General features: G+C 41.1%; 1 protein-coding gene across 11 annotated transcripts in view; it reads left to right on the top strand.

Annotated features, from left to right (window-relative positions):
* ARFGAP3 (ARF GTPase activating protein 3) overlaps window positions 1-24,670 on the top strand; it is a 35,216-nt gene extending 10,546 nt beyond the window's left edge. For 3 of the 11 annotated variants that reach the window (XM_028728755.2, XM_028728751.2, XM_028728757.2), the window contains 12 exons: window positions 289-376; window positions 836-895; window positions 1,457-1,501; window positions 2,888-2,934; window positions 4,420-4,559; window positions 8,404-8,529; window positions 11,724-11,852; window positions 13,219-13,356; window positions 15,795-15,918; window positions 16,466-16,556; window positions 21,878-21,999; window positions 23,060-24,670. In XM_028728755.2, coding sequence (XP_028584588.2) covers window positions 289-376; window positions 836-895; window positions 1,457-1,501; window positions 2,888-2,934; window positions 4,420-4,559; window positions 8,404-8,529; window positions 11,724-11,852; window positions 13,219-13,356; window positions 15,795-15,918; window positions 16,466-16,556; window positions 21,878-21,999; window positions 23,060-23,077 — 1,128 coding nt within the window. In that variant the 3' untranslated portion in view covers window positions 23,078-24,670. The remainder of the gene's footprint in view (window positions 1-288; window positions 377-835; window positions 896-1,456; window positions 1,502-2,887; window positions 2,935-4,419; window positions 4,560-8,403; window positions 8,530-11,723; window positions 11,853-13,218; window positions 13,357-15,794; window positions 15,919-16,465; window positions 16,557-21,877; window positions 22,000-23,059) is intronic. The other 8 variants (XM_028728756.2, XM_028728752.2, XM_077930752.1 and 5 more) reach the window with 5 other exon arrangements.
* Window positions 24,671-25,298: the final 628 nt, after the last annotated feature.

Here is a 25,298-nt window from a genome sequence, read left to right as displayed (position 1 = left end):
CTAATTCTGTAACTTTATGTAAAATATTCTGTAACTTTATGTGAAAATATTCTAGTGACAAGTTATGGCAGAACTATTTGGATCCTTTACTTTTGTTCCGTAGATGATTCATAATTTTTCTTACTGAAAAAATGTAGGTGTGAAATTTTAGATGTCTTATACGTGTGTTTATAATTTTCATGACGGCATAAACATTGAGATTAACCAGTGTCTTAGCTAGTTCAGTTTTGGGGTTACTTTGGGCTTATTCCAAATAGATAGTAGTAACTAATTTTTCCTTTTCTGCAGGTTATCAACACAGAATGGGAGTTATCACATCAGGAGACAAGTACTCTAAAACAGACTTCTCTAGAAAATGATTCAGAAAGCAAAGAAGGTACAATTTGAGGAGGAGAGACAGAGTTTTTAGACTAAAGTTTAGCATTCTTGGCTACGACTTATTCTTGTGTGGCCCTTTTATAATATTGCTGCACATTCAATAATGATAGATGCTAAAAAACAGGCACCTGTGTTTAACAAACTTCTGCAAAAGGGGAATGTCTTATGCTGCTTTATGAATAGTCAGTTCTATTGTCACTGCATCTGAAGCACAACTTCAAACATGATGGAAATGCAGCATAGTTACAAAAATCTGTTGCCACTTTCATGTTGTAATCCATTTGCAGTTCCAACTTCTGAATACTGTGATTAACTTATTTTTCTGGTGAAAAAAGTTCACGGAGAGTGGAAGTTCGGTGTGGGGGACATGAGTGTTTCTGGGGGGAAATCTCTCTACTGAGGTATTTTTGAATATTCTAAAATGGACTATTTGTACTTAATGTTTTTATATATCTAGAAGATCCTGAACATGGACCAAGTGTTGATTGCCTTAGTGTCTCGCCACAAGCTTCATTAGGTAATCAGTCCAAAACAGTCCTGTGTGTTTTGATGTGTACATGTTTGAAGTGAGTTTGGTTTGGGAAAAGCAGTGCAAATTTTGCACTGAGCCTTTGGTGACTGGCACCAGAGCCAGCACAGTATCTAGGTATGAAGAGCATCTAAATGTGCTCTTTTGCTCCATTCATGATGCTTATTTCTCTTCTGAGAAATGTAATGTGATAAAGGCCTCCTGAGCCTGTCACAGGTCAGAATGTATGTGGGGGATTGCATATTTGAATGCTCTTCCATGATGAATCCTTTCATATAGAAAACCAACACATCTGGCAAAAACAGGCTAGCTTGTTATAAGTCTTGGCATATGTAACATAGGGGAGTTTAGACCTGTAATTTTCCCCAGCTGTAGTCTGGAATAGTGCAGTCCTTCGAAGACAGTATCATACACTTAACCCCCTCCCTGCCCTACAATAGTTTGGCCTTTAGGGTCCAGCAGTTGCCATGTGCTATAAATTCTGTTGTTTATTTAAAACATTGACCTTTTTAGTTAGTGACGTGTGTTTGTTTTTATCTCTTATTTTAGCCAACTCGGAGAATGTAAATGCTTCTGGCACCACACATAGCAAAGGTGACCGTGGATCTTTTTAAATATCCTGTTTGACTGCTTGAGTTTCCACATTTAGGACTTACGTGGAATAGAGCATTATAACAGTTTTCTTAGCTTCTTATACCAATTTAAGCAAATACCTCTAACAAATTCATTTTTTGTTTTTTTATTTTGAGGAAGTAATAATAAAAAATAAATAAGAATAAAAATGTGCACCCCACTACCGAGACCACTCCATTGTAACTATCCAGCCTCCCAAAATTTCAACACCTCTTGCGATGGTTTGACCCCTTTCTGTTTTAACAGTACAAATTCTACAAACACCTTCAAACCTCTTAACAATTTAAACAGTCTTAGATGCTTTTAATTTTCCCCAACTATATTTCTGGATCGCTGATATTCCCATACATTTCTTAAGCATCTTGAATAGCCTCTTGACCTTTTAATACTTCAGTATTTGCTGTATTAAGCTGGCATCAGTCTGGAGATCCTCACATATAGGAGTGGTCTGCATCCTTATTTCTGTGAATGCGGATCTTCTTTTATTCAACAAACAGATGATTGACAATTTCAGCTCTGGGAACATAAGAAAAGATTTGCTGGATGGGGCCAAAGGCCTATGCAGTTCAGAATCCTTTTTCTCACAGTGCCAGTCAGACGCCTCTTGGAATCTCCACAGAATACGAGAGCAGTCTCCTCTTGTTCCCCAGCAACATGCTGCCACTGATTCTGGGGATAGTATGCAACCTTCATGACTAGTCACCGCCATGATTTTGTCTCATTTCCTTTTAATAAGTGCATAAGAAAAACTTAAGGTGTATCAACTGGTTTAATGTCTGCTGGTTTAGATTTATGACCCGAAATTCTATTCTGAAACTTTGAGTTGAAGGGTGGAATCTAAATGCATTAGAGAGAGGAAGCTAAGCTATTTTTTTGGAGATGACATATAAGTTATTAACTGGTTTCCTAATTTGTGCCTAGTGTCTTGATTCCCTCCCCATTCTGCCCCGGGGCATATAGTTTGTTCATACTTCTGTACCCCGTGTGTGTGTGTGTGTGTGTGTGTGTGTAAAAGTGTGTAAAATCTGACAACTTTGGTTAAATATCGAGGTATGCTTGTCAGTTGGACAACTTCTCTGAATTGCTATATCCTTCGCCCTTTGTGAATTTGGTAGTTCACAGAAATGTATATGTTTATACTATAGCTAATATTTTAATGTTGAAAATAAGACATTTCATACTACACTGTACTGCTAATTTCTTTATTAATGAAACTGCTATATTTCAGTTAAGGAAAATAAAGGGGGAAGCTTGCTGATACATCATGCTTTTGTGCAGATTGCTGTTAAGAACATTTGCATGCTCAAAAAATACAGATCATAACAAAATATGTGTTTAACTTTCCAGAGGCCAGCTCAATGTTAAAGAAGAAGCCAAATCAAGTAAGAAAGGGGGTAAGTGATTCGGTGCCATGATTTCTTCTGTTAATGGTGTTGTAAATCAGCTTTCTCCATAGGATCTATGTTGCATTTTTGTACACTGCCATTTGTCTTTAGGTAAAAGGTATAAAACACCAAAATAAATTTTAAAATCCATAATAAATATTGGGACTCCTGCCCAAAAGAAGTACTGCATGCATGTAGTCCTCTTCTCAAAAGCTGATTATCCTTTTCATTAGCTACAGTGGTACCTTGGGTTAAGTACTTAATTTGTTCCAGAGGTCCGTTCTTAACCTGAGACTGTTCTTAACCTGAAGCACCACTTCAGCTAATGGGGCCTCCTGCTGCTGCCACGCCGCTGGAGCACAATTTCTGTTCTCATCCTGAAGCAAAGTTCTTAACCCGAGGTACTATTTCTGGGTTAGCGTAGTCTGTAACCTGAAGCGTATGTAACCTGAGGTACCACTGTATTTGGCATGGAAGAGAGACTGGATCCAGCTCTCTAGTCCCCTTTTAAAGAGCTGACTTAACGAGCTTCCAGCTTTGTTTGTTTACTTAAAGTCTATACATATAGAGACCCAGCTGAGGATTCACACTCAGGCTCAGTTCTTCAAGCATGTAGGAATATGTATGCTGAAGCGTTGCATTGAAATAAAGGAGTGATCCATTTGCGGGAGGTGTTTCTGCAGTTATATAGCACTCTAGATGACTTTTGTATCTTGGTAACAGAGTACATTTGTTCTCTCTGTACAGTAGACCCTCGGGTTACGTTACTCTCGAGTAACGTAAACTTCAGGTTGCGAAAGTGGCAAACCTGGAAGTATTTTTCTGGGTTTCGCCACTCGCACATGCACAGAAGTGTCGCCTCTGGATACGGATTTTTTGGGGTGTGCACGGATCCCGGAACAAATTAAATTCATATCCAGAGGGTCCACTGTATTTTATGTAATTTGACCACAAGCGTACAAGGAGTAGTATTTGCCACAATTGGTAAGCATTGTGCTAACATTTCATAGTGCTGCATATTGTTGAAAAATCATGGCCTGGCCATCAGGAGTGTTCTGTGGGATGGCATGCTCGCCTCTGTTCCTGGTTCAGAGCAAACTAGTTTTTGCGTCTGAACTAGCGAGACATATGGCGACTGCTAACTATAGTGTGCTTCTAAATCCCTGAATCTTTTTTCATGTTGTGGTTTGAAGGCAAAATACATTTAGGTGTCAAAACTTGAGCTTACCACAAACCAGGAAGTGCAGGAGAAATTGGGGTTTGGTTTGTCTGTGAGGTGCAAACTGGATCTTGATTCAGCCGGCTATTGCCATTGTTGGAACTTTTTTCTTTTCTTGTTTACCATGTGATAGAACAAATGCACATGTAGTTTCTTTACCTACCTGTACAAACAGATGCATTTGTTTAGTTTACTTTATTGGTCCTCTCCCTCTCCCCTCCTTCTATTCACTTACATTTCGGACTGTAAAATGACTTATTTCTTTCTCATTAAAGCTTGGAGCCAAGAAAGGTGGTTTGGGGGCCCAGAAGATGAGCAGCAAGAGCTTTAACGAAATTGAAAAGCAAGCCCAAGCCGTAGATAAAATGAAAGAAGATATGCATGCTAGCAAAGGAACGGAGAAGGAAGAGCCGCTGTAAGTGTAGCTCACTTTGCATGTATAATATGTTTGCTTAGCAAATACGTAAGCTGGATTTTTGTAGTTGTACTGAATGGTTCTTGATGCGGGGAATGCTTTAGACCAGGGGGTCAGCAAACCTTTTCAGCAGGGGGCTCATCCACTGTCCCTCAGGCCTTGTGAATGAATTCCTATGCCCCACAAATAACCCAGAGATGCATTTTAAATAAAAGGACGCATTCTACTCATGTAAAAACATGCTGATTCTTGGATCATTCGCGGGCCGGATTTAGAAGGTGATTGGGCCAGATCCGGCCCCCAGGCCTTAGTTTGCCTACCCATGCTTTAGACAGCACCTGTTATGCTTTAAGAAGCACCTGCTTTCCTTTAGCCTGAAGCGTAGCTGATGGAGTTGAAAAGCAGTTTGAGCAAGCTGTGATAACAGGATGTTCTCAGACTTGTGATGCTTTCCAGATGTCCTTGGGCTCAAACTCCCATCAGCCCCAGCCAGTGGGGATGATGCCCATAGCATTCCAATAACGTGAGTAGTGCACAGTGTGGACTACCTCCCCCTTAGGCAACCCCCCCCTTTTATTTCAAAACATGTTATACTGCCTTCAAGACTGCTTGCAGTCAATTTAAAATGCAAAATATTTTTTTTAAAAAACATTTTAACAAGCGGCTAGAGAAATAAAATGCTAAAAAGCAGATGAGATTAAAACGCTAATTAAAAGCACCCAAGAAAATGATTATAACAGCTTCTGACAAATGTGAAATGCTTAGCCAAAATCCTTCCTGGAAAGAAAGATCTTTGCAGTGTAGCCAAATGCCATGGGAGAGATAGGACGGATGGTGGGCCTCCTTTGGGAGGATACTCCAAAGCCTGGGCATAGCGACTGAAACGCTACCCCTCGCCCCGTCAGCCCCAGCCAGGTGTATTTCAAGGGTTGTTCAAGGGACCCAGGGGCTTCCACTGAAGAGCTTAAGGATGAAATTTGCATGCATCTTGTCAGTGGAAAAAGCTTGCCAGTTTCCAGGCAAATGGGTGCAGCGTTTTCGTTTTTGGCACCTTTAAAGTTGGATTTTATTTATTTATTTATTCCTAAGTAGCAAGGATGGGTTGCAGGTGGCGCTGTGGTCTAAATCACAGAGCCTAGGGCTTGCTGTTCGGAAGGTCGGCGGTTTGATCGGAAGGTCGGTGGGTGAGCTCCCATTGCTCGGTCCCAGCTCCTGCCCACCTAGCAGTTCGAAAGCACGTCAAAGTGCAAGTAGATAAATAGGTACCACTCCAGCAGGAAGGTAAACGGCCTTTCCGTAAGCTGCTCTGGTTTCGCCAGAAGTGGCTTAGTCATGCTGGCCACATGGCCTGGAAAAACTGTCTGCGGACAAACACCGGCTCCCTCGGCCAGTAAAGCAAGATGAGCGCCACAACCCCAGAGTCGTCTGCGACTGGACTTAACTGTCAGGGGTCCTTTACCTTTTTAAGTAGCAAGGAGTGTCCATAAGATTGCAACAAATGCTAGGCTGAATTGGGCAATTTAGGGATATTCAAACGATGTCCAACACAAAGCGGACTGAACAGAAATGACTTGCTTGAAGTGGAAGTCTCCTGTTAAAATGCCCAGCTACCTTTCAGTTGGCCACCAGATGGCAGCATAAATGTGTTTTTAGGAGTTTCAAGCAATTATTATGGCTCTCTCAAACCAGCGATCTCTTTCATATTCCAGGATGAGCTTGTGGAAATCCCCAGAGCAAATGTAAGGGGCATGCAGGAAGTTGCAAGGAGAAATCCCTATTCAGATGGAACTATTAGTTCGATCCCGCCCCTAGACTACATAGTTTACTTTAAGGCAATATATCCCTGAATATTTTCCTTGCACCCCGCCCCCCAGTTATTTTCAGGGATAGTTTAAGGTGTTTGGGGAGAACAGCACATTCAAATACAATGCACCCAGCTTGTCCTTTTAAAATTTGGCTGCAAACATTTTGGCATTTCAACACATCTTAGTTAAAACTTTTATGAATATCTGTGCTGTCATGACCCCTTAGGAGGTTATTCATGGGTCACACACACAAAAATTGCACCTTGCTTTGAAGACGCATATTGTTCTTACCTTCTTGATTTTGTTAATGCTGTCAGAGAGAGATAAAAGTAAGTGTGGTTTTTGTTTTGTAACTGAAAAGTCAAGTGCACGTTGGCTGAGCGAAAGCTTTTGCAACTTACTTGCATGGCTTCAGGATCAGAAGCTCTATTGCAAAAACTCCAGTGAATGTAATCCTATTAATATGTGTTCATTCATCTAGCTGTTATAATCATTTCAATTTCATTTCCTTATTTTCTCCTCTTAACTTTTATTCCCATGCAAAGTATTTTTAAATAAGTATCTGACAATCTAAGATACTACCTGGTGGTCATGTTATGTCTTGTGATATTTCATTGGTTTCTGGGTTGTATAATTGCAGGAGATCAATTGAATGTACCAATGTAATTGAAGAGGAGCACAGGGCCAACAGAGGGAAAATGTAGCCTGGGTCCCCATTCCGGGAGGGGAATGCCTCTTGTACTTCTTAGAGTGGAAAGCTAGATGTACAACAGGCAGCTAAACATATATCCATCAATAAGATTTTTGAGTTAATTATCTCCCCCACCCCCTTTTGTGTTGTGATTTGCATTGAATTTTCAGAGTGGAGAAGATTCATTTTGAACTTAGGTTCCTGGGTACTGCATATATATACATGAAATTGCGTATAGTGGGAACACCATCTAAAAAGCTGGTAAACACCCTCTAAATATTCAGAAACCCACAGAAATCCGCCAAACTCCACCACAGTCATTCCCTCCAAACCTCCTTTCTCAAAATCCAACTCTCCGCAGGCCTCAGAGGTCTGTGCAAAGGCTCCTGGGATTGCAAGCTTGGGATTTCCCCGCTCTTTAGGAGCCATTTTTGCTGTTTTTGCAGTTTGAATTGATTTATTTAACTATTTCCTGGCACTGTGTGTATATACACATGTGTGAGCCTAATATGCATAAGTGGAGGCCTGTACTTAACTGTCTCTGGTAGGCAATAATCCATGCTTTTGGATACACTGAAAAGCTTCAGCAAATGCCCGCTCTTCTGATCACGTTGCCCTGTCCTTTTTACCGGAGGATCATTTCCTTAGGTGTCCAGACTCAAACTCCACTGTTCTTGCCCAGCCAATGGCATTGTGCCTTCCTGTAAGCCTTTGGACTCCTTTTGGTTGACTGTACTGCAGCTCCACAGATCATTTTGGAAGGTCCCCTGCCCCCTGTCTTAGAGCAGTGCTATACAGTGGTGCCCCGCAAGACGAATGCCTTGCAAGACGAAAAACTCGCTAGACGAAAGGGTTTTCCGTTTTTTGAGTCGTTCCGCAAGACGAATTTCCCTATGGGCTTGCTTCGCAAGACGAAACGTCTTGCGAGTTCTTGCGAGTTTGTTTCCTTTTTCTTAAAGCCGCTAAGCTGTTAATAGCTGCTAAGCCGCTAATAGCCGTGCTTCGCAAGACGAAAAAACCGCAAGACGAAGAGACTTGCGGAACGGATTAATTTCGTCTTGCGAGGCACCACTGTACTTCTGACATGTTTGACTGTGTATGTGTTCTTCTGTGAAAAAGCCTTTTCTGTTAGGAATAGCTAGAAAAGGTTTTGGCTCAGTGTGTGCTTTCCCCACACAATCCTCATGTGACAGTTGCATGCAGTCCCGGCACATGCATTTGAAGAGCATCTCACACCTTAGGGAGCACTTTTGGTCACCTGCTATTACTGTTCTCTGCATTGATCAGTGGGTGGTGGGTGGAGATTCAGGTTTCCATTTGACATACGTTGACTCTGCTCTGTTTTTAGGGTGTCATCATTACGACTGGCCTACAAAGATCTTGAAATTCAGATGAAAGATGAAAAAATAAATATGGCTGGTAAAAAGAAAACTGAGGTAGAAAGACTTGGCATGGGATTTAACAGCAATAGAAGGTATGTATTGTTGGTTTTTAAAATAAAATATATATTGCTCCTTCATTGCCATCGCAGAGCAGGGTACCTAAAACAAAATAAATTATAACTACATTGCTAAATGTTTACTTATTTAAATATGTATAGACAATTTCATTAAAATACAGCAAGGTAGTATAGAGCATGGACGCGGGTGGCGCTGTGGGTAAATCCTCAGCGCCTAGGGCTTGCCGAACGCATGGTCGGCGGTTCGAATCCCCGTGGCGGGGTGAGCTCCCGTCTTCGGTCCCAGCTCCTGCCCACCTAGCAGTTTGAAAGCACCCTTAGGTGCAAGTAGATAAATAGGGACCGCTTACAAGCGGGAAGGTAAATGGCGTTTCCGTGTGCTGTGCTGGCTCGCCAGATGCAGCTTTGTCACGCTGGCCACGTGACCCAGAAGTGTCTGTGGACAGCGCTGGCCCCCGGCCTCTTAAGTGAGATGGGCGCACAACCCTAGAGTCGGACACGACTGGTCCGTACGGGCAGGGGTACCTTTACTAGTATAGAGCATACAAAAATACAACAACATCATCAATAAAAACTGCTTGGGAAAAGGAAGTTCATGTTTCAGAGGCCTGTCTGACTTCTGTCGTGTCCACTCAAGTTGACTCCCTGCTCCTCATCATTTGTTTAGCACTTGGAGGAGTGTGTCACAAGGAGCCATAGTTAATAGTTTACCATGAACACAGAAATTGCTCCCACTCAACTCCTATCCTGGGGTGAACTATGGTTCCTGGCTTAGCATAAGGCTCACGCTGGGATCAATGTTCCTTTTCCTCAAATCACGATTTGTAAGCCATTTGTTTTGTTAAAAAAACCAAAAATATTACTGTGATCTTTCATTTGTTCTTTGGTTCTTGATCTCTGTGTTTACAGTTTCCCTTTGTGAGGTTTCCTTTGGGCTTGTGATCCTTATAAGGGCTTTAATGGGAATAATGAAGGGGAAGGGGCAAAAATTACTTGGAGGCTGAGGAAACCATGAAGGTTTTCCTTACTAATATCCTCTCAGTGTGCTGAGTTCTATCAGATTTTAGTATGTGTAGTTTTTATTATTAGGCATAATTTTAAATGCCTATATGAAGAGAGCAAGGCATGTGTAAATATTATGAATTACACAAGCTGTACTTCCACTCAGCATTACCACAAGGTTCCTGATGCTATTCCGCCAAGAATTTTCTCAAGGCAAAATATAGTTGGCAAGCCTCAAACCTTTCTCTGCCCAGAGTCAAACTGAATGAAAAACAGGTGAATAGGGTAGGGAGAAGACTGCTACGAATTTTTAATTCCAGAGGGGTATCCATATAGTGTGCTGCAGAAAAGCTCCAGTGCCTTGTAATACCTTGGCTAATGATTTGTTGTGGTATAAACATTGGCACGTATTCTGCTAGTCTGCTTTGTCAGATGCATGAAGGACACCATCAGATGAAGTGGGCTGTTGTCCATGCTGTGAAGGCCTTTGGGTATGTTTAGCACCACAATACTGTCGTGTTGCCTTTTCTGCAGCAGACTAACTGACATGGCTTGCGGAAGGCACTGGAATTAAGCTTGTGAAGTGACAGACACCCATATAAACAGCAGGATTAATCCAGGAAAGCTGATCCCATAATTAATCTCTGCTGCATTTGCTCGATGTTCTAGGCCAGGGGTCAGCAAACCTTTTCAGCAGGGAGCTGTCCCTCAGATCTTGTGGGGGCCTGGACTATAGTTTGAAAAAATAATAATGAACGAATTCCTATGCCCCACAAATAACCCAGAGATGCATTTTAAATAAAAGCACACATTCTACTCATGTAAAAACACCAGGCAGGCCCCACAAATAACCCACAAATAGATTTTAAATAAAAGGACACATTCTACTCGCTGATTCCTGGACCATCCGTGGGCCGGATTTAGAAGGCGATTGGGCTGGATCCGGCCCCCAGGCCTTAGTTTGCCTACCCATGCTCTTGGCCCTTCAATACAAAGCTGTCTTTATGCTCTAATAAAGTTACTCATTGGAATAAGTGAGGGAGAAGCTTCAGCATTTCTAGTGAATGTCCTGGCCTCACTAGGATGTCTGGCATCAGTTTGAGACTCAGTGCTCTAGAACAGCATGAGATTGCAGAAAGATTTCCCCCCCTGAAAGCTACTTTAAAATCTTGTTGTCATGGCTGAGGAGATCTGAAATTTGAGTTGTTGTATTAAGCTTGATTATTACATCGGGCCTTGGCCTAATTAGATGTTTACTGAAAATTCAATTCATAGAATCATAGAATCATAGAGTTGGAAGAGACCACAGGGGCCATCGAGTCCAACCCCCTGCCAAGCAGGAAACACCATCAGAGCACTCCTGACATATGGTTGTCAAGCCTCTGCTTAAAGACCTCCAAAGAAGGAGACTCCACCACACTCCTTGGCAGCAAATTCCACTGTCAAACAGCTCTTACTGTCAGGAAGTTCTTCCTAATGTTTAGGTGGAATCTTCTTTCTTGCAGTTTGGATCCATTGCTCCATGTCCGCTTCTCTGGAGCAGCAGAAAACAACCTTTCTCCCTCCTCTATGTGACATCCTTTTATATATTTGAACATGGCTATCATATCACCCCTTAACCTCCTCTTCTCCAGGCTAAACATGCCCAGCTCCCTTAGCCGTTCCTCATAAGGCATCATTTCCAGGCCTTTGACCATTTTGGTTGCCCTCCTCTGGACACGTTCCAGTTTGTCAGTGTCCTTCTTGAACTGTGGTGCCCAGAACTGGACACAGTACCCCAGGTGAGGTCTGACCAGAGCAGAATACAGTGGCACTATTACTTCCCTTGATCTAGATGCTATACTCCTCTTGATGCAGCCCAGAATTGCATTGGCTTTTTTAGCTGCCGCGTCACACTGTTGGCTCATGTCAAGTTTGTGGTCAACCAAGACTCCTAGATCCTTTTCACATGTACTGCTCTCAAGCCAGGCGTCCCCCATCTTGTATTTGTGCCTCTCATATTTTTTGCCCAAGTGCAATACTTTACATTTCTCCCTGTTAAAATTCATCTTGTTTGTTTTGGCCCAGTTCTCTAATCTGTCAAGGTCGTTTTGAAGTGTGATCCTGTCCTCTGGGGTCAGGATTCATAAGATGGGCTTTGTCCTTTTAACTGAATTTCTCTTTGTCCGTTTAATGCTAACGCAGTCGTATCTTCTCTCCCATCCCAGTGGCATTTCCCATTCCGTAACTTCAGATATGCAGATGATACAACAAGAAACACCTATAATGGCAAAACCAAGGAAAAAGTACAATAATAACGATGACGTCGACTCCTATTTCTCATCCCCTAGTTCAAGGTAACACTTTCACTTACTTGGTTGGATTAAGATTAAAACGTTTAGGCAGTGGCAGAATGTTTTGTATTTCCAGTTCAAACTCTTGAAAGCACTTTCAGCAGATGCAATGTACTAATAATTTAGAAAATCATAAGCGTGAAGGTCATGAACAGATGGCGATATGAGGGAAGATCGATGAAACACCTTGTTTTCATGTTGACTTTCGTATAGTTTTGGAGGATTTGAAACCCTGTTTATCTATGAGATACTCATATCCATAAATACCTTCCTTATTATTTTTTAACATTTCTGCAGGTGTTGGTTGTGTTCACATGACCAAACTCTGGTCTTAATAAGCCAAGGTGTTCATGAGCTTGTGGCACTTAAATGCAGCATCCTTTTCGATTATAGGGAGAGAAACCAGGAAGCAGCAATTGAACTATGGTTTAAACCAGGCTTCCTCAAACACTGCCCTTCAGATGTTTTGAGACTACAACTCCCATCATCCCTGACCACTGGTCCTGCTAGCTAGGAATCATGGGAGTTGTAGGCCAAAAATATCTGGAGGGTTGAGTTTGAGGAAGCCTGGTTTAAACTTAGCTTCTGAATCCTGGCTAATTTGGTATGCATTAATCTGGCATCCACATTATTTATTTGTGGAACTCCTAAACCACCCATCAAAATAGATCCTAAGGTGGCTTGTAAACATTAACAAAATTATAAAACCTACAACAAACCAAGTAACGTTTCTGAAAACTATCACACACAGTAAAACTATGAAACAGCTGTTCACACAAGTCCTAGGACCTTGGACAGTCCAGTTAAATTTCACCCAAGGCCTGGGTAAGTCAATGTGCCTTAACTTGGCTCCAGAAACCTAATAATGTAGCCACCATACTCGCCTCCTTGGGGGGAGAATTCCTTTGTCAGGCATGACTACAGGCATGACTATCCTGGGGCGCAACAAGAAGGGCCTCCCAAGGCCCAGGTTGGCTGGTAATGTGAAGCTATGGCTAAACATGAAGCACCTGCATGAAGGGAGGAGCCAAGAAGAAGCAAGGCGGCAGCATGAGAAGGCCTGATGCTCATTCCTATCTTGATTTATTATGGCATTAATTGGTCATGTGAACAGGTTAGTGGCTTGAATCAAAACGACCGCCGGTAGAATTCCACTTTCCCACACTTCACAGCCCCTTATGTTTCCTGAAGAGCTGGTGCTGGAAAATCACCTAATGCTTTCTAAGTAACAAAATGCATTGCCGTTGGACTAGAGGAAAGCATCGCCTTCCCAAAGGCGCTTTCAGCTAAAGGCTCAGCTCTTGCTGCCCCGAAGGCCAGGGGGACCCTCCAGAGCAGTAGTCCAATAACATTCTCTTTTCCCACCCAGGTACTTTGATTCCTCCGAATTGAGAAGTAGCACTTTTTCTAACTGGGACGACAATTCTGATTCCTTCTGGAAGAAAGAGAGCGGCAACAGAGACTTAGATACAATTCTGTCTTCGAAAACTTCAAGCTACTTAGAGAGGTACCTAAAGAAAACCTTCATGTGAATAAATCTTCAACTAGGGATGATCTGATAATAATCTTACTGATTTTCAATTACAATCCAATAATAGCCTTGTTATAACAGTACCAAACTATAATACAATTACTAATACTGACCATTCAAATACTGAATTATATAATTTAGGTGCCCCCCCCCCTGCCAGATTTGATGAACCTTATCAGTTCCTTGGCAAGTTCGCAGATTCCTTTTATCCCTCCGTTCGGCTCAAGATAAATGAGCAATTATACCGTATTTTTCGGCCCATAGGACGCACCGGCCCATAGGACGCACCTAGTTTTTTTGGGGGGAAATAAAGGAAAAAAATCCCCCCCCCCAGGTGCGCTGTGCTAAGCCCGAAGCTTGGGGCGTGCGGAGCTCAGCGCGCCCCAAGCTTCTGGATGCTGGCAAGGTCTCTGCTAGCCGTCTGCTCATTTTTTAAAAATGGATATGAAAAAGTCATATTTAAATTCATATTTTAAAAATACAGTTGTATTTTCTCTCAGCATATGCTTTTCTAATTTATTCTAAAACTTGAGTTTTTAAAAATGCATTTTACATCTGGGAAAGCTCAGTCGGTAAAGCGTGAGACTCTTAATATCAGGGTTGTGGGTTCGAGTTCCACGCTGGGCAAAGAGATTCCTTCCTTGCAGGGGGTTGGACTAAATGGCCCTCATTGTCCCTTCCATTATTCTACATTTTCCAGACAAGAATTACATGTCAAATTTGGAGAAATTCTAAATCCGAAGGATAATTATGTTCTGGTCTGGTCCATGTATTAATTTAGGAGTTGTGAATTAGGTCAGTTTATTTAAAAATGCAAACCAAATAAAATTCTCCTGCCATTTAACCACAGAGGCAGAACAGGTAGTCTAAGCCTGCTCACTTGTATCTAAGATATTCAGTTGGGAAATTCTATGAGTAGGCAAATACTGAATATTGAGTACAGCGATCTGCTTGTGGCTATGTTAAAACCTTTATTTCTATGCACAGGCTGTATTAACATATAATACAGCAATATTACTGATTAGCATTTGCTACTCCTTTTATCTTTGGTCTCTCTGTGTGTTATGAGCTCATGAGAAATTCATTGACAAAGCAGCTAAATAGGTGAAAACCTCTAAAAGTATTCTCATAAAGAAATAGCCAGCAAAATTGTATATAAAATCCAGAACAGGAGGGGATTTTGTAAAAAAATATAAACAACAACCATCATGTCCTAGGTTTTAAAAGGTAGAATGTTAAATTTTAGACTAAGGATTCTTGCTTAATACTCTAGGGATCATGGGCTTTGCTGTGGTTTCTGTATGTGAAGAGAGGTTTTCCAAATCTATCAGTCTGTGTCTTAATGGTGGTTAAAGTTGCAGTTAAGCAGTGCATTTTCAATCTTCTCCATTTATTGATATCAATACATAATGGAAGAAGGAGGAACATCAGGGAAGTGTGATCCTTAAATTTTTGATGTTTGTAGATAAAAGTGATACGCAAGGAACCCAGCAGACTTCTTGTGAAAACAGATATTTTTTACTAATGTTTATGTACATAAAATGATTGGGTTGCTAACATAGCTGGGATAATTCCTGTCTTTTATGTGCATCCTGTTCCACCTGGATTATAATACATTAAATATTTATAAAATCTAACCAGTTGAAATAAACTAGGTGACACTGTACAATTTTTAAAATGAAGTTTTTATTTATTTTCAAATTATGTTAATTTGAGGAAAAAAATGTTCCAACAGTAAACAACATGCTGGATAATAAAGTTTCATTTGATGACTCTAAGAAGTCTTGCCATATTTTTTGAATGGGTATTGGGTAGTTTCGTGCCAGGGTCTGAACAATTCATGCATTCAGTAAATATTTGCCATGAATTATAAAATGAAAGTGGATGGTGCTTGCCCCTAGGTGCTCTGACCTGACATGTCAGTTTCTCAGCCAGTGCTGTTGACTACACTCTGGCATGCCAAGAAGCGATGCTAAGACCAGACCTAGTTTTCCAGCATCATAATGTACAGTTTCTGGAATTACCACCATTGCCATACCAAAATTCCCCAGCAAAACGATATTGCATACTTCTGCTTGACTTCATTATTGCTATTTGTGTATTAAGCTTTTCAATTAATTAATAGGTTTCTGAAAGTTCTACTTAATCTTACTCTGGTTATAAACTTTCTACTTTATTTACCAGTGTACGTGGATGTGATTATATGTAGGGTTTTGTTTTGAGATCCACCCCCCATGCAGATGGAAGCCACAGTTGTTAAAATTGCTGCTCTAATGAAATAGCTAAAACTACAAAATGTATAAATCTATTAACGCCATCAAGTTGATAAGCAATATATTAAGGGTTCTTTTAGAAAGTTAATGCTACTTGCTGGATCCTCTCAGATATAACCATGTGGAACAATGTTCTTTTAGGCCTTCGTCTCGTCGTAAAGCCGAGTTTGAACCTCCTGCAAGCACAGATGAGGCCCAGAAGAAATTTGGCAACGTAAAAGCTATTTCATCAGATATGTACTTTGGAAAGCAAGACCATGCTGACGTAAGTGCAAATTAAATTGCACTAATTGCAAAACCGTTATGCAGTTGTTAACGAGTTTGTGGTGTATTTGGAAACATCACATTGCTAGAAGCAAATTTTTCTTGTGGAAATAGTTGTGATTTGAGAGAAATCAGAGTGATGATGTTCTTTTCCCTCAAATTTTTTTTTTGAAACTTTCAAACCAGTTTAGAAAAGTGCATCTGCTTGGATGTTAACTCAATAGAATATGAGCCATTTTTCTCCTAGTAACCTATACTTTGAGTGGCTTTGCATATTTGGAGGAGAAAAATCAATGACCTCAAGCATATTTGATAAGCTATGTGGAGAAAAATGATTCATTTATTTACAATTCATGATACCATGAAACGTGTTTTGGGTTGTGATGTTTAATACTTGCAACTAGGAAGTGAATTAAGAACTGGAGTTAATATAATACTGGCTTTACCAGGATATTCAGCTTCATAGCAACAGCTGAAATAATCTCACCTAGATGTGAAGCATGTGTAAGTTTATTATCATTGTTGAAATCTTCTTAACTCTTTCGTAGTATGAAGCTAGAGTTCGGTTAGAGAGACTTTCAGGAAACTCGGCTATAAGTTCAGCTGATTTGTTTGAAGAACAGAAGAAACAACCATCAGGTAGGAAAGGAAAATGATGAACATTTTTGCTGTTTTGAATTGTGTACAGTCTCCTGTTGATCAGCATACTGTCAGTGTTGTTTTAGTTATGGAACTTACTGCTATCCTCATACATCCTGGAAAATAAGTCCTTGGTCGAATATACTTCATGAGCAATCCTAATATTGGCCTGTTTATATATTTTGAGAGCTGTTTTTTGTTCCTGTCCTGGGCAGGTGCCCCTGTTTTCTCACCTAACAGCAGCCCCTGCTACTGTTAACGGCACCTGTTCCTTGAAGTCAATATAGTTCACTACTATCTAAACAAATGGGTTGTGTTGAATACATGAAATTAAAACCAGCAAGTTCTTGGGTGGGATTTAATACTATGGACGCCTTCCTTTTTAACTCGGAATGCCCTGCCTGTAATTCTGTATCCAGTTTCCATGTATTGGGAAGATCCTAGCTGTACTGTGCTTTAGATCTACTTGCATGGTCAGTCAAAGAAATCCCTTTGCAGGTGAGGAGAGGGCTGTTACACTCAGGTCCTGCTTGGAGACTTCCCAGGGATACTTGTTGTCCACTGTCGGACTGGAACAGCAGACCTTGTTTTAATCCCACAGGGCTCTTTCAAGCTGCATTTGGGGCTGTGTTAATTGGTCCGTAGTAAAATACCAAAATGGATCAAGCTAGCCTCAAAAATAATTGTGTCTGTTTTACTGCTTGCCTTATGTGTGAAGGGAACCGTTCAGATGCTGGCTGGAAATAATATATACAGTGGTAAAAAGGTAAAGGTACCCCTGCCCGTACGGGCCAGTCTTGCCAGACTCTAGGGTTGTGCGCTCATCTCACTCTATAGGCCGGGAGCCAGTGCTGTCCGCAGACACTTCCGGGTCACGTGGCCAGCGTGACATCGCTGCTCTGGCAAGCCAGCGCAGCACTCGGAACACTGTTTACCTTCCCGCTAGAAAGCGGTCCCTATTTATCTACTTGCACCCGAAGGTGCTTTCGAACTGCTAGGTTGGCAGGCGCTGGGACCGAACGACAGGAGCGCACCCCGCCGCAGGGATTCGAACCGCCGACCTTTCAATCGGCAAGTCCTAGGTGCTGAGGCTTTAACCCACAGCGCCACCTGCGTCCCTGCATATACAGTGGTACCTCGGGTTAAGAACTTAATTCGTTCTGGAGGTCCTGAAACTGTTCTTAACCTGAAGCACCACTTTAGCTAATGGGGCCTCCCACTGCTGCCACGCCGCTGTTGCGCGATTTCTGTTCTCAACCTGAAGCAAAGTTCTTAAGCGGAGGTAATATTTCTGGGTTAGTGGAGTCTGTAACCTGAAGCGTATGTAACCCGAGGTACCACTGTAATGTGTGTTTGTGTATACTTAAGTTACTAGGCTTTTGTCTGAAAAGTAATCATTTCATTTGAAACAAGCCAGTTTCAACCTCACTTCTTCCAACAACCATAGCCAAGATTAACCACACTTCTGGGTTCAGGTGCAATTCTAAACTGCCGTTAATAAAAAATGGAAGTGAAAGCGGCCAGTCTTCTCAATTTTAAAGTGCCATTAATCAGTGAAAGCTGCCAATCTCCTCACAGCTGCACTGGAAGAAGTGAGGGGAGAGTAGGAGCACCTGAGTGTAAGATTCACCTAGGATCATTCCCATTAAATATTATTGTATCATCATGTCCAGATGCAACCAGTGACTAGTACTGTAATTGATACTTGGGGTTGAATTTTAGAACTTCATGTTACTATGGGCTGGAGCCTCATTCCCCCCAGATCTATATTTCCCCCCTCCACCCACTGGTGGAGGAAGAGGAGTGGGGGGGGGAGTGCACAGCCCCCGGCAGCGTGATCCCAGCAGGGTGCCATTGCGGCTGCCCCCCCCCATGCTGGGCGCCCTGCCCCTGCAGGTGGCGCGCTCCACTCCAGGACGCGCGTCAGCCATGCCCCCACCTGCTCTCCGCCCCCCAGTTCCGGAGCATGAAGCTCTGCCACTGCCTCCACCCCAGTTCTCTGTTTCTCATAGAGTTTGTGTTTTATGTATTGAAAGGTATTCCTATCAAAGCACACCAAAAAAGATATTAAAAAGTTAATATTTAATGAAAACTTTCTATCAGATTATCACCACAGTGGCTCTTACAGCTAAAGGACTTTGTTGTGCCTTTCAAAAAGGGTCTTCTTTGGATTTACAGCTAAAAAAGCTACAAGCAAGACCTTTGTATGCACTGTGTTCTGGTCCACGGTCCTATATAAATCCTTTTAGATACCAATGATTGTCATAAAACTTGATTATAGTAGGTTGATAGGGTCTAATTCTCTTTGTGCATATCTGCAGCAGGAAGCTTGCAACTGGATAATCTAAAGTGCCTGCTATTTAATACTGGAGAGCCATTAGAGACTGGTAACATGACACGCACTACGTGCTGAAACTGAGCAAAGAGGTTAACTGCTGTCTTGTAGCAGTTCACTGCAAGAGAAAATGAATAATTTTAAAAACACAGTATAATGAAACCTAGACAACTTTACAAACAGTGATTGATCCATAGTGTTTTACGATTAACAGAATTTTCAACTGTATATGTTCTTTATGAAACTTCCCAGTACCTTTTACACAAAACATGATCACGTCAGGTTTAGATATTTGAAATCGCTGACATCTTTAATGTTATGAAAGTGTACCAGATTTTCCTACACAATTTATCAAGTGGAGGCAACTCTGATTTTTTTCTGCTATTTAGGTACCAGCATTTGAGTTTTGTAAGCCTAAAGATTTATTCATTATTCGACTTTGTAGAATGCAACTCTCACGGTAGATCAAAGGGGGAAACTGGCCGCATCTGCCTTGTTGAGTCACACAGGAAGAGGCCCACCAATGGCCTCCACAGCATTCGGGATCTCTAGAGAGCAGATGAGGTGCTTTATCTCTAGATCAGGAGATAAAGTTCTTCTATTTTTAGGGGTCTTATTGAATTCCACTTCAGAGATTCTCTCAAAAGAGCAGGCAGAAGAATAATTTATCTTTTAGCCTAGCTGTAAGCACTGCAGCGCTAAGTTTGGAGCCCAATCTGTCTGCCTGCAAGCAAAAGGCAGGATTTTCACCCATCTAATAGCTGGAATGGGAATGGCTAGAAATATTGATTGTGTGTGAGAGAGAGTGCCTGCTATGTGCCTCTGTGTATGCATGTGGGTGAGCATGCATATACTTTGGCCACACTTGCTGCTGGCATGTGGCCATGTGACTATCAGTGTGACTGAGAAATTCTAGCCCCCCTTGCCTTCAATCCCTCTCTTCATTTTGATGCTGGAAAATGGGTGTGTGGGGTGTTCGAGGAGGGGTAGTACCTCTGGTTGGGGTCATGTTGTGCTCCTTCTGCAGTAGCTTGCCCAACTTTTTTTTTTTAAATAGATATTTATTAAGGTTTTTAAAGTGTTACAAAATAGAAAATAAAAAAAACAAAAAAACAAAAATAAAAATAGTTAAAAACAATTCCATCTTTCCTTTGCTTAACTTTCATTTGCTTATTTCCCGGACCTCCTCACACCTCCCTCTTTGTATTCCAATTCAATTTATTAATTCAGCAAATCCTTTCCCTCTTTATTTATCCTAATCTTTCATTACATTACCTTAGTCTATTATCATCTTATCTTGTAGAAAACCTTCAAACTTAAAGCTTAAGTCTTATTTTTACCAACTTCTAATAACCATAATATTCTTTCCTAATTCTTTAAACATTTTTGCTAGGGCTAAGCAATTTCATTTCAACATCCTTCTAACATTCATCAATTTTATAAAACAAGCCTAGTAACAAAAAAAGAAATAAAGACAATCTAATCTTCATCCAGCGTCCCTTCCTCCTGGTCCCGGGTTTTGTCAGTCCTTTTTATCCCATTGATCTGGCGCATTAACCTGGTAACCTTGTATCCGAGGCCCTTAAGTCTCTTCCATGCCCCTTCCGCAGCTCTTCTTCATATTCTCCTTTCACTTGTGGGAACTCCAGCTTAGTAATGTTTTTGACCCTTTTCAATAAACCTGCCCCTTTTCTATAGTCCAAACTAAATTCCGTATGATATTTAACAACATGTTTCAAAATCCTTCCAAAATTGCCCAACTTTGGTCCCCACCCTGCACTCAGCTCTCTCCTGTGGCTCCTAGAAGCTGTCAGCAGGCAAGAGCAGCCACAACCCGGGAGACGGTTCTGAGTGGCCAGCTAAAGCAGGTGAGGGGATGAGCCGATGGGTCTCAAACCCTCAGTCAGTAAGGGACTTCCTCTGCATGTGAAGACAGATGGAGCGGATGAGACCAACAGTGGGTGCAGCTGTCAAGAAGGTGGTTTTTGTATGTGCTGTATAGGGAAGTGAGAGGCAAGGTAGTTCCTCTAGAAAGAAAACTCTGATCCTCAACTGCTGCCTTACAGAACATCTTCGAATGGAGAAAAAAAGGCTAAGGAGTAAACTTTCCCCAGCAATTCCTGCAGCCAGGCTGGTGCCACATTGCATTGCTGCGCTTTCCTTTGGACCACATCAGCCAGGCAGCCCTGGACCTCCAAACACACTGCTCAGACTTTGGCCCCAGGGAGGTCACTTCAGTGCCGCCAATGCAGCCACTTAAATTCACAAGTGGAGGACCCTCCGTGGTCTCTTGAGACAGACAGATGCAAAAAATAAAATAGAAAATCCTCTGCTCTTTCCCCCAGTCTCACTGGAACTTATTTTCCTATAAATCAAAGAGGGGACTTCCTGCTAAATTATTTTTATGTGCAATGTTCAGGTTCAGAATTGTACTTTCTCTCAAGTAACTTTTTAAATAGCATCTTTGTTTCTGAAAATGAAGCTCAGGAATTCCCCCAAAACATTAACATTGCAGTGCAAAACCAGCTTTTTACCATTTAATGGTAAAACTACAGAAGTCATTGATAGTAAACCCAAACTACTGTTTGGTATTTTGGTACATTAAAGATAGATAGATGAGTTCACCAACATTTTTGCTGAGCGTCCTTTCCAGGTTATCGGGCATCTCCAAAATTGTTTAAGAAGAAGGGGTAACGGACAAGCTTAGAACAATGTTTCTGAATTTTGAGTCCTGTTCAGATTGTAAATATTGGAACTACTTTGGAGCATGTTTTGCCATGCAACTCTTAATGTTTGTCACAGCCATAAACCTTCTTTCTAAACAAACACAATTATGCACCCTAGTCTTTTGGTTCCATAGATTTTAGATAGTTGTTTTAATCACGTTGAAATGATTTGTCTGATAAAATTAACTGAGGAGACCTGAACTCACCTTTTTTTTTTTTTTTTGCATAACCACTAAATTTATTTCTCACTCTATTCTTAGGCAGTTACAATATTTCACATGTCTTGCCCACGGCTCCTGATATGGCTCAGTTTAAACAAGGGGTGAAATCTGTGGCTGGAAGGCTTTCTGTCCTGGCAAATGGAGTCATGACTTCTATACAGGTTAGTAAACTTACACAAAAGGGACATTTTCAAATTTGAAATCAGGTTTTATATAGTTTTCTGTCGGTAGCAGACTTACCTCCTGTATGTGAGACGCTGGAGCGTTCTTCTTGTGTAAACTCTGATGGTTTTATTCTGTCACTTCCATAACAAGGCTGGATCCCTTTAGGTAAAACAATTTGTGTAGATCTATTCATGGAACATACAGTTGGCCATATTTTAAGTGTTTTCACAGTGGAGTGGGGGGGGGGAGGAGTAAATTTCAGTCCATTTATTTTCGTAGTTGTATGTTTTATGTAAGACATATGTAAGGCATATGTATGTTTTATGTAAGACATATATTTTCTTATGAATATTTTATTTACATCACTTAGAGGTTTGATTAAGCAGTATATAAGTCTTGTTACATGAATAGAGTACAGCTGTTACACTACTGCATTTTTTTTTACAAGGGGTGGGGAGTTTTTGCACCCTGTTAATCATTGTAGGAGGTGGGGATTATTTGTTTGCTGCTGATCTTAATTTTATTATGTATTTTGTGGTTTTTCTATTGTATTTTTCTATTGTGAACTGCCCTGAGATCTACGGATGAAGGGTGGTATACAAATTTAATAAATAAGTGGACAAAATAAATAAAAATAAAATATAGATGCAGACTTTAACAATTCAGATCTATTAAGGTCCAGAAGACTTCTGCCAGTAGGAATGTAAGTTGACCCCATAAATGCACACAGTTCCATGTCCACAGGGAGATTTTTCTACAGCAAGCAACTGGGAAGTCCCATTCTTTTCCTTCTCAAGCTTGCTTCTCTGGCTTATCACCAGTATCAGGAGCTAATGTACTAGAAGACGACATAAATCAGCAGTTCTTTAAAAACAAGCTGAATCTTAATTTTCAAAATCCATTATATGGGCCATTTGTTAAACACTAAATTACAAAATAAATGGGTAGAGATTTCGATTTGCGATGTTTCAGATATAATAGTTCATGCAACTTGTATTTTTGCTTCCTTCTAAGAGAGAGCACCTGTTCATTTCTTTTCATTTCCTTCTCTTTTAGGATCGTTATGGTTCTTAACCATTTGTATTCAACTGAACTTGGATACACAGAAGAAGAGCTTTTTAAAAACAAACACGCACCACACCTGCCATTGATAATAGTGCAAATCTTAAATGAAGGCTGTAGAATATTTTGTTTTAATTGATCTCACACCTGTATGTTTTTACCATGTGTCCTCTCTGGTTCCTAGCCACCTTTCATTTAACCTAGTGACTTGTTATTACTTCTTTCATTCTATTATTATTCTCTTCTGCTGTTTGTGGCTTTTTGGTGCTATGAATAGCTTCCCCGTCACTGCCGAGAATTCTGGTTCTGAAGCCAGACAGGAAAGGCAAAGCATTCTGTTATGTCTTAACGCAGAATTAGTTACAGACAAGCAATGAGATTATTTTCATAATATATGCTTGTCACCTTACAGAAAAAGTTGTCTGTGATAGCTCACTGGCTGAAACCTCAAGTTAGCTCTTTTGCTTAGCCCTTCCACACATGGCGATACTGGAGTGGCCATGAAACTGGTCCCTTTCCTATCCAGTCGGTGGGTAGAAAGTAGTATCTGGACAGAGCGATTCCTCAGGTAATCAAAGGTGGGATTTTCCCTACCAAAATATTTACGCTACTACATGCATTCCAAAGTCTGAAGTGAGGGAGACCTAAGGGATTTGGGGCATGACCTTCCAGGGCTGCAAGGAGGAGTGGATTGATGTACAATCCTAAGGAATGTTGCTGATCTTGCGGCACTTCGAAATAAGAAGTGCCGCAAGAAGTGTGCATCATCCCAACAGACCCATAGAAGAGGCCACAATTCAACACAGAGTTAAGAATGGGTTGAGTGTGTGTTGGATTGTGTCCGGTATGTCTTGATAGTTTAAAACTAGTACTGATGAACGTCTCAAAATGGAAGCTAATTGCTATGCTCTAGTTGGAAAGTGAAGTAGTATTTGAAGCATTATTTTCCCCCATGTAAACAGGCTTGCCTAGAGCAGAGATTTTGTCACTTGTTAGACTCTCATTTTCCCCAACCAGCATTGCCAATGGGAGGATTGGAGCTGTAGACCAAAACATCTGGCGGGCCCTAGGTTCCCTATACCAACCTGTCCTGTGTTAAAGGACCTTGCTTTTGTGTGTTGACGGTCTGTTTATTCATAACAGTTAAGTTTTCTTCTGAATTTCAATTTAGGCTCCTTAAGTGCTTTTAAACAATCAATATGATGTATAAAATTAAGACTAAAGTGTTTCTGTCTGTACAAGTAAATGCACACAAATAGATATATTATACAGAGAGAGAATCTACTTATGAAACTTGCAGGGCCAAACAGTCTCATCTTAGGCTGTTTAAATTTCTTAGTGCTGTTAACTTCCGTAAGAATTTTAACACCATTTATTTTTGAGAACAAAATACTGAATATGTGCATAAATGTATAAAGAGTGGCTGTGTTTTAGACAGCCTGGAAGCATAATTCCTAAAAATAAACTGAATTGGAAACTTGGTGGCCTGAAAGATCACCAAAAAACCTACATTGTATCAGTTCTGTATTCCCCCCCCCCTTGAACAGCTGCCCTTTGAACAGCTGCTCAATAAATTTAGAAATAAATTGTAATCTTTCATGTGAAGCTTTGTTTTCTGTTGCCTGATTGAATTTCATGTTGTGTGGATTATCATGAATTTTGATTCCTATCTGTCAGGAATGCAGAAAAGTGTGTGTGCATGGGAGAGAGGGAGAGAGAGAGAGAGAGTCACGCTTCTTCAGGGTTCGGCCTTTATGAAAACAAAAGCACACCAGCAGACAGATGGACTCTGAAAATAGAGGTGGCTAGTCCTGAAGGACCAGGAGACTTCTTGTTTAAAGCATAATGACAGAATATGGGACCAACAGGAAGCCATTTCCAACAGCTCAGCATGACATGAACCAGCAAGATGCATTATTTACTTATAAACAAGAACTGTCTTCTCCTAGGAGTTACCTGCTCATTGCAGGGAACCACTTGTCAAGAACCTCATGTTCCCAGCAGATTGTGATGAACTCATTTTTGTGTGTGTTTATTTTGACCCAAGCATTAATTGTTGTGACTTGGATCCTAAGATGCATTTATGGAAGTTCACAGAAGGAAAGGGTTGCATCCAACACTCTGTGTGCTGTGCTTGTGCAATGGAACGTCTTCCTTTCCTCTCACCAGGTGTCCCCAAAATCTGCTCTTTTGGTCCCCCCAACCCTTGAGCAAGAGGGAAAGAGGAGGAAGC

This window comes from Podarcis muralis, chromosome 6, assembly GCF_964188315.1.
Source record: "Podarcis muralis chromosome 6, rPodMur119.hap1.1, whole genome shotgun sequence".
NCBI lineage: Eukaryota > Metazoa > Chordata > Lepidosauria > Squamata > Lacertidae > Podarcis > Podarcis muralis.
This window is presented reverse-complemented; position numbering and strand designations above follow the sequence as displayed.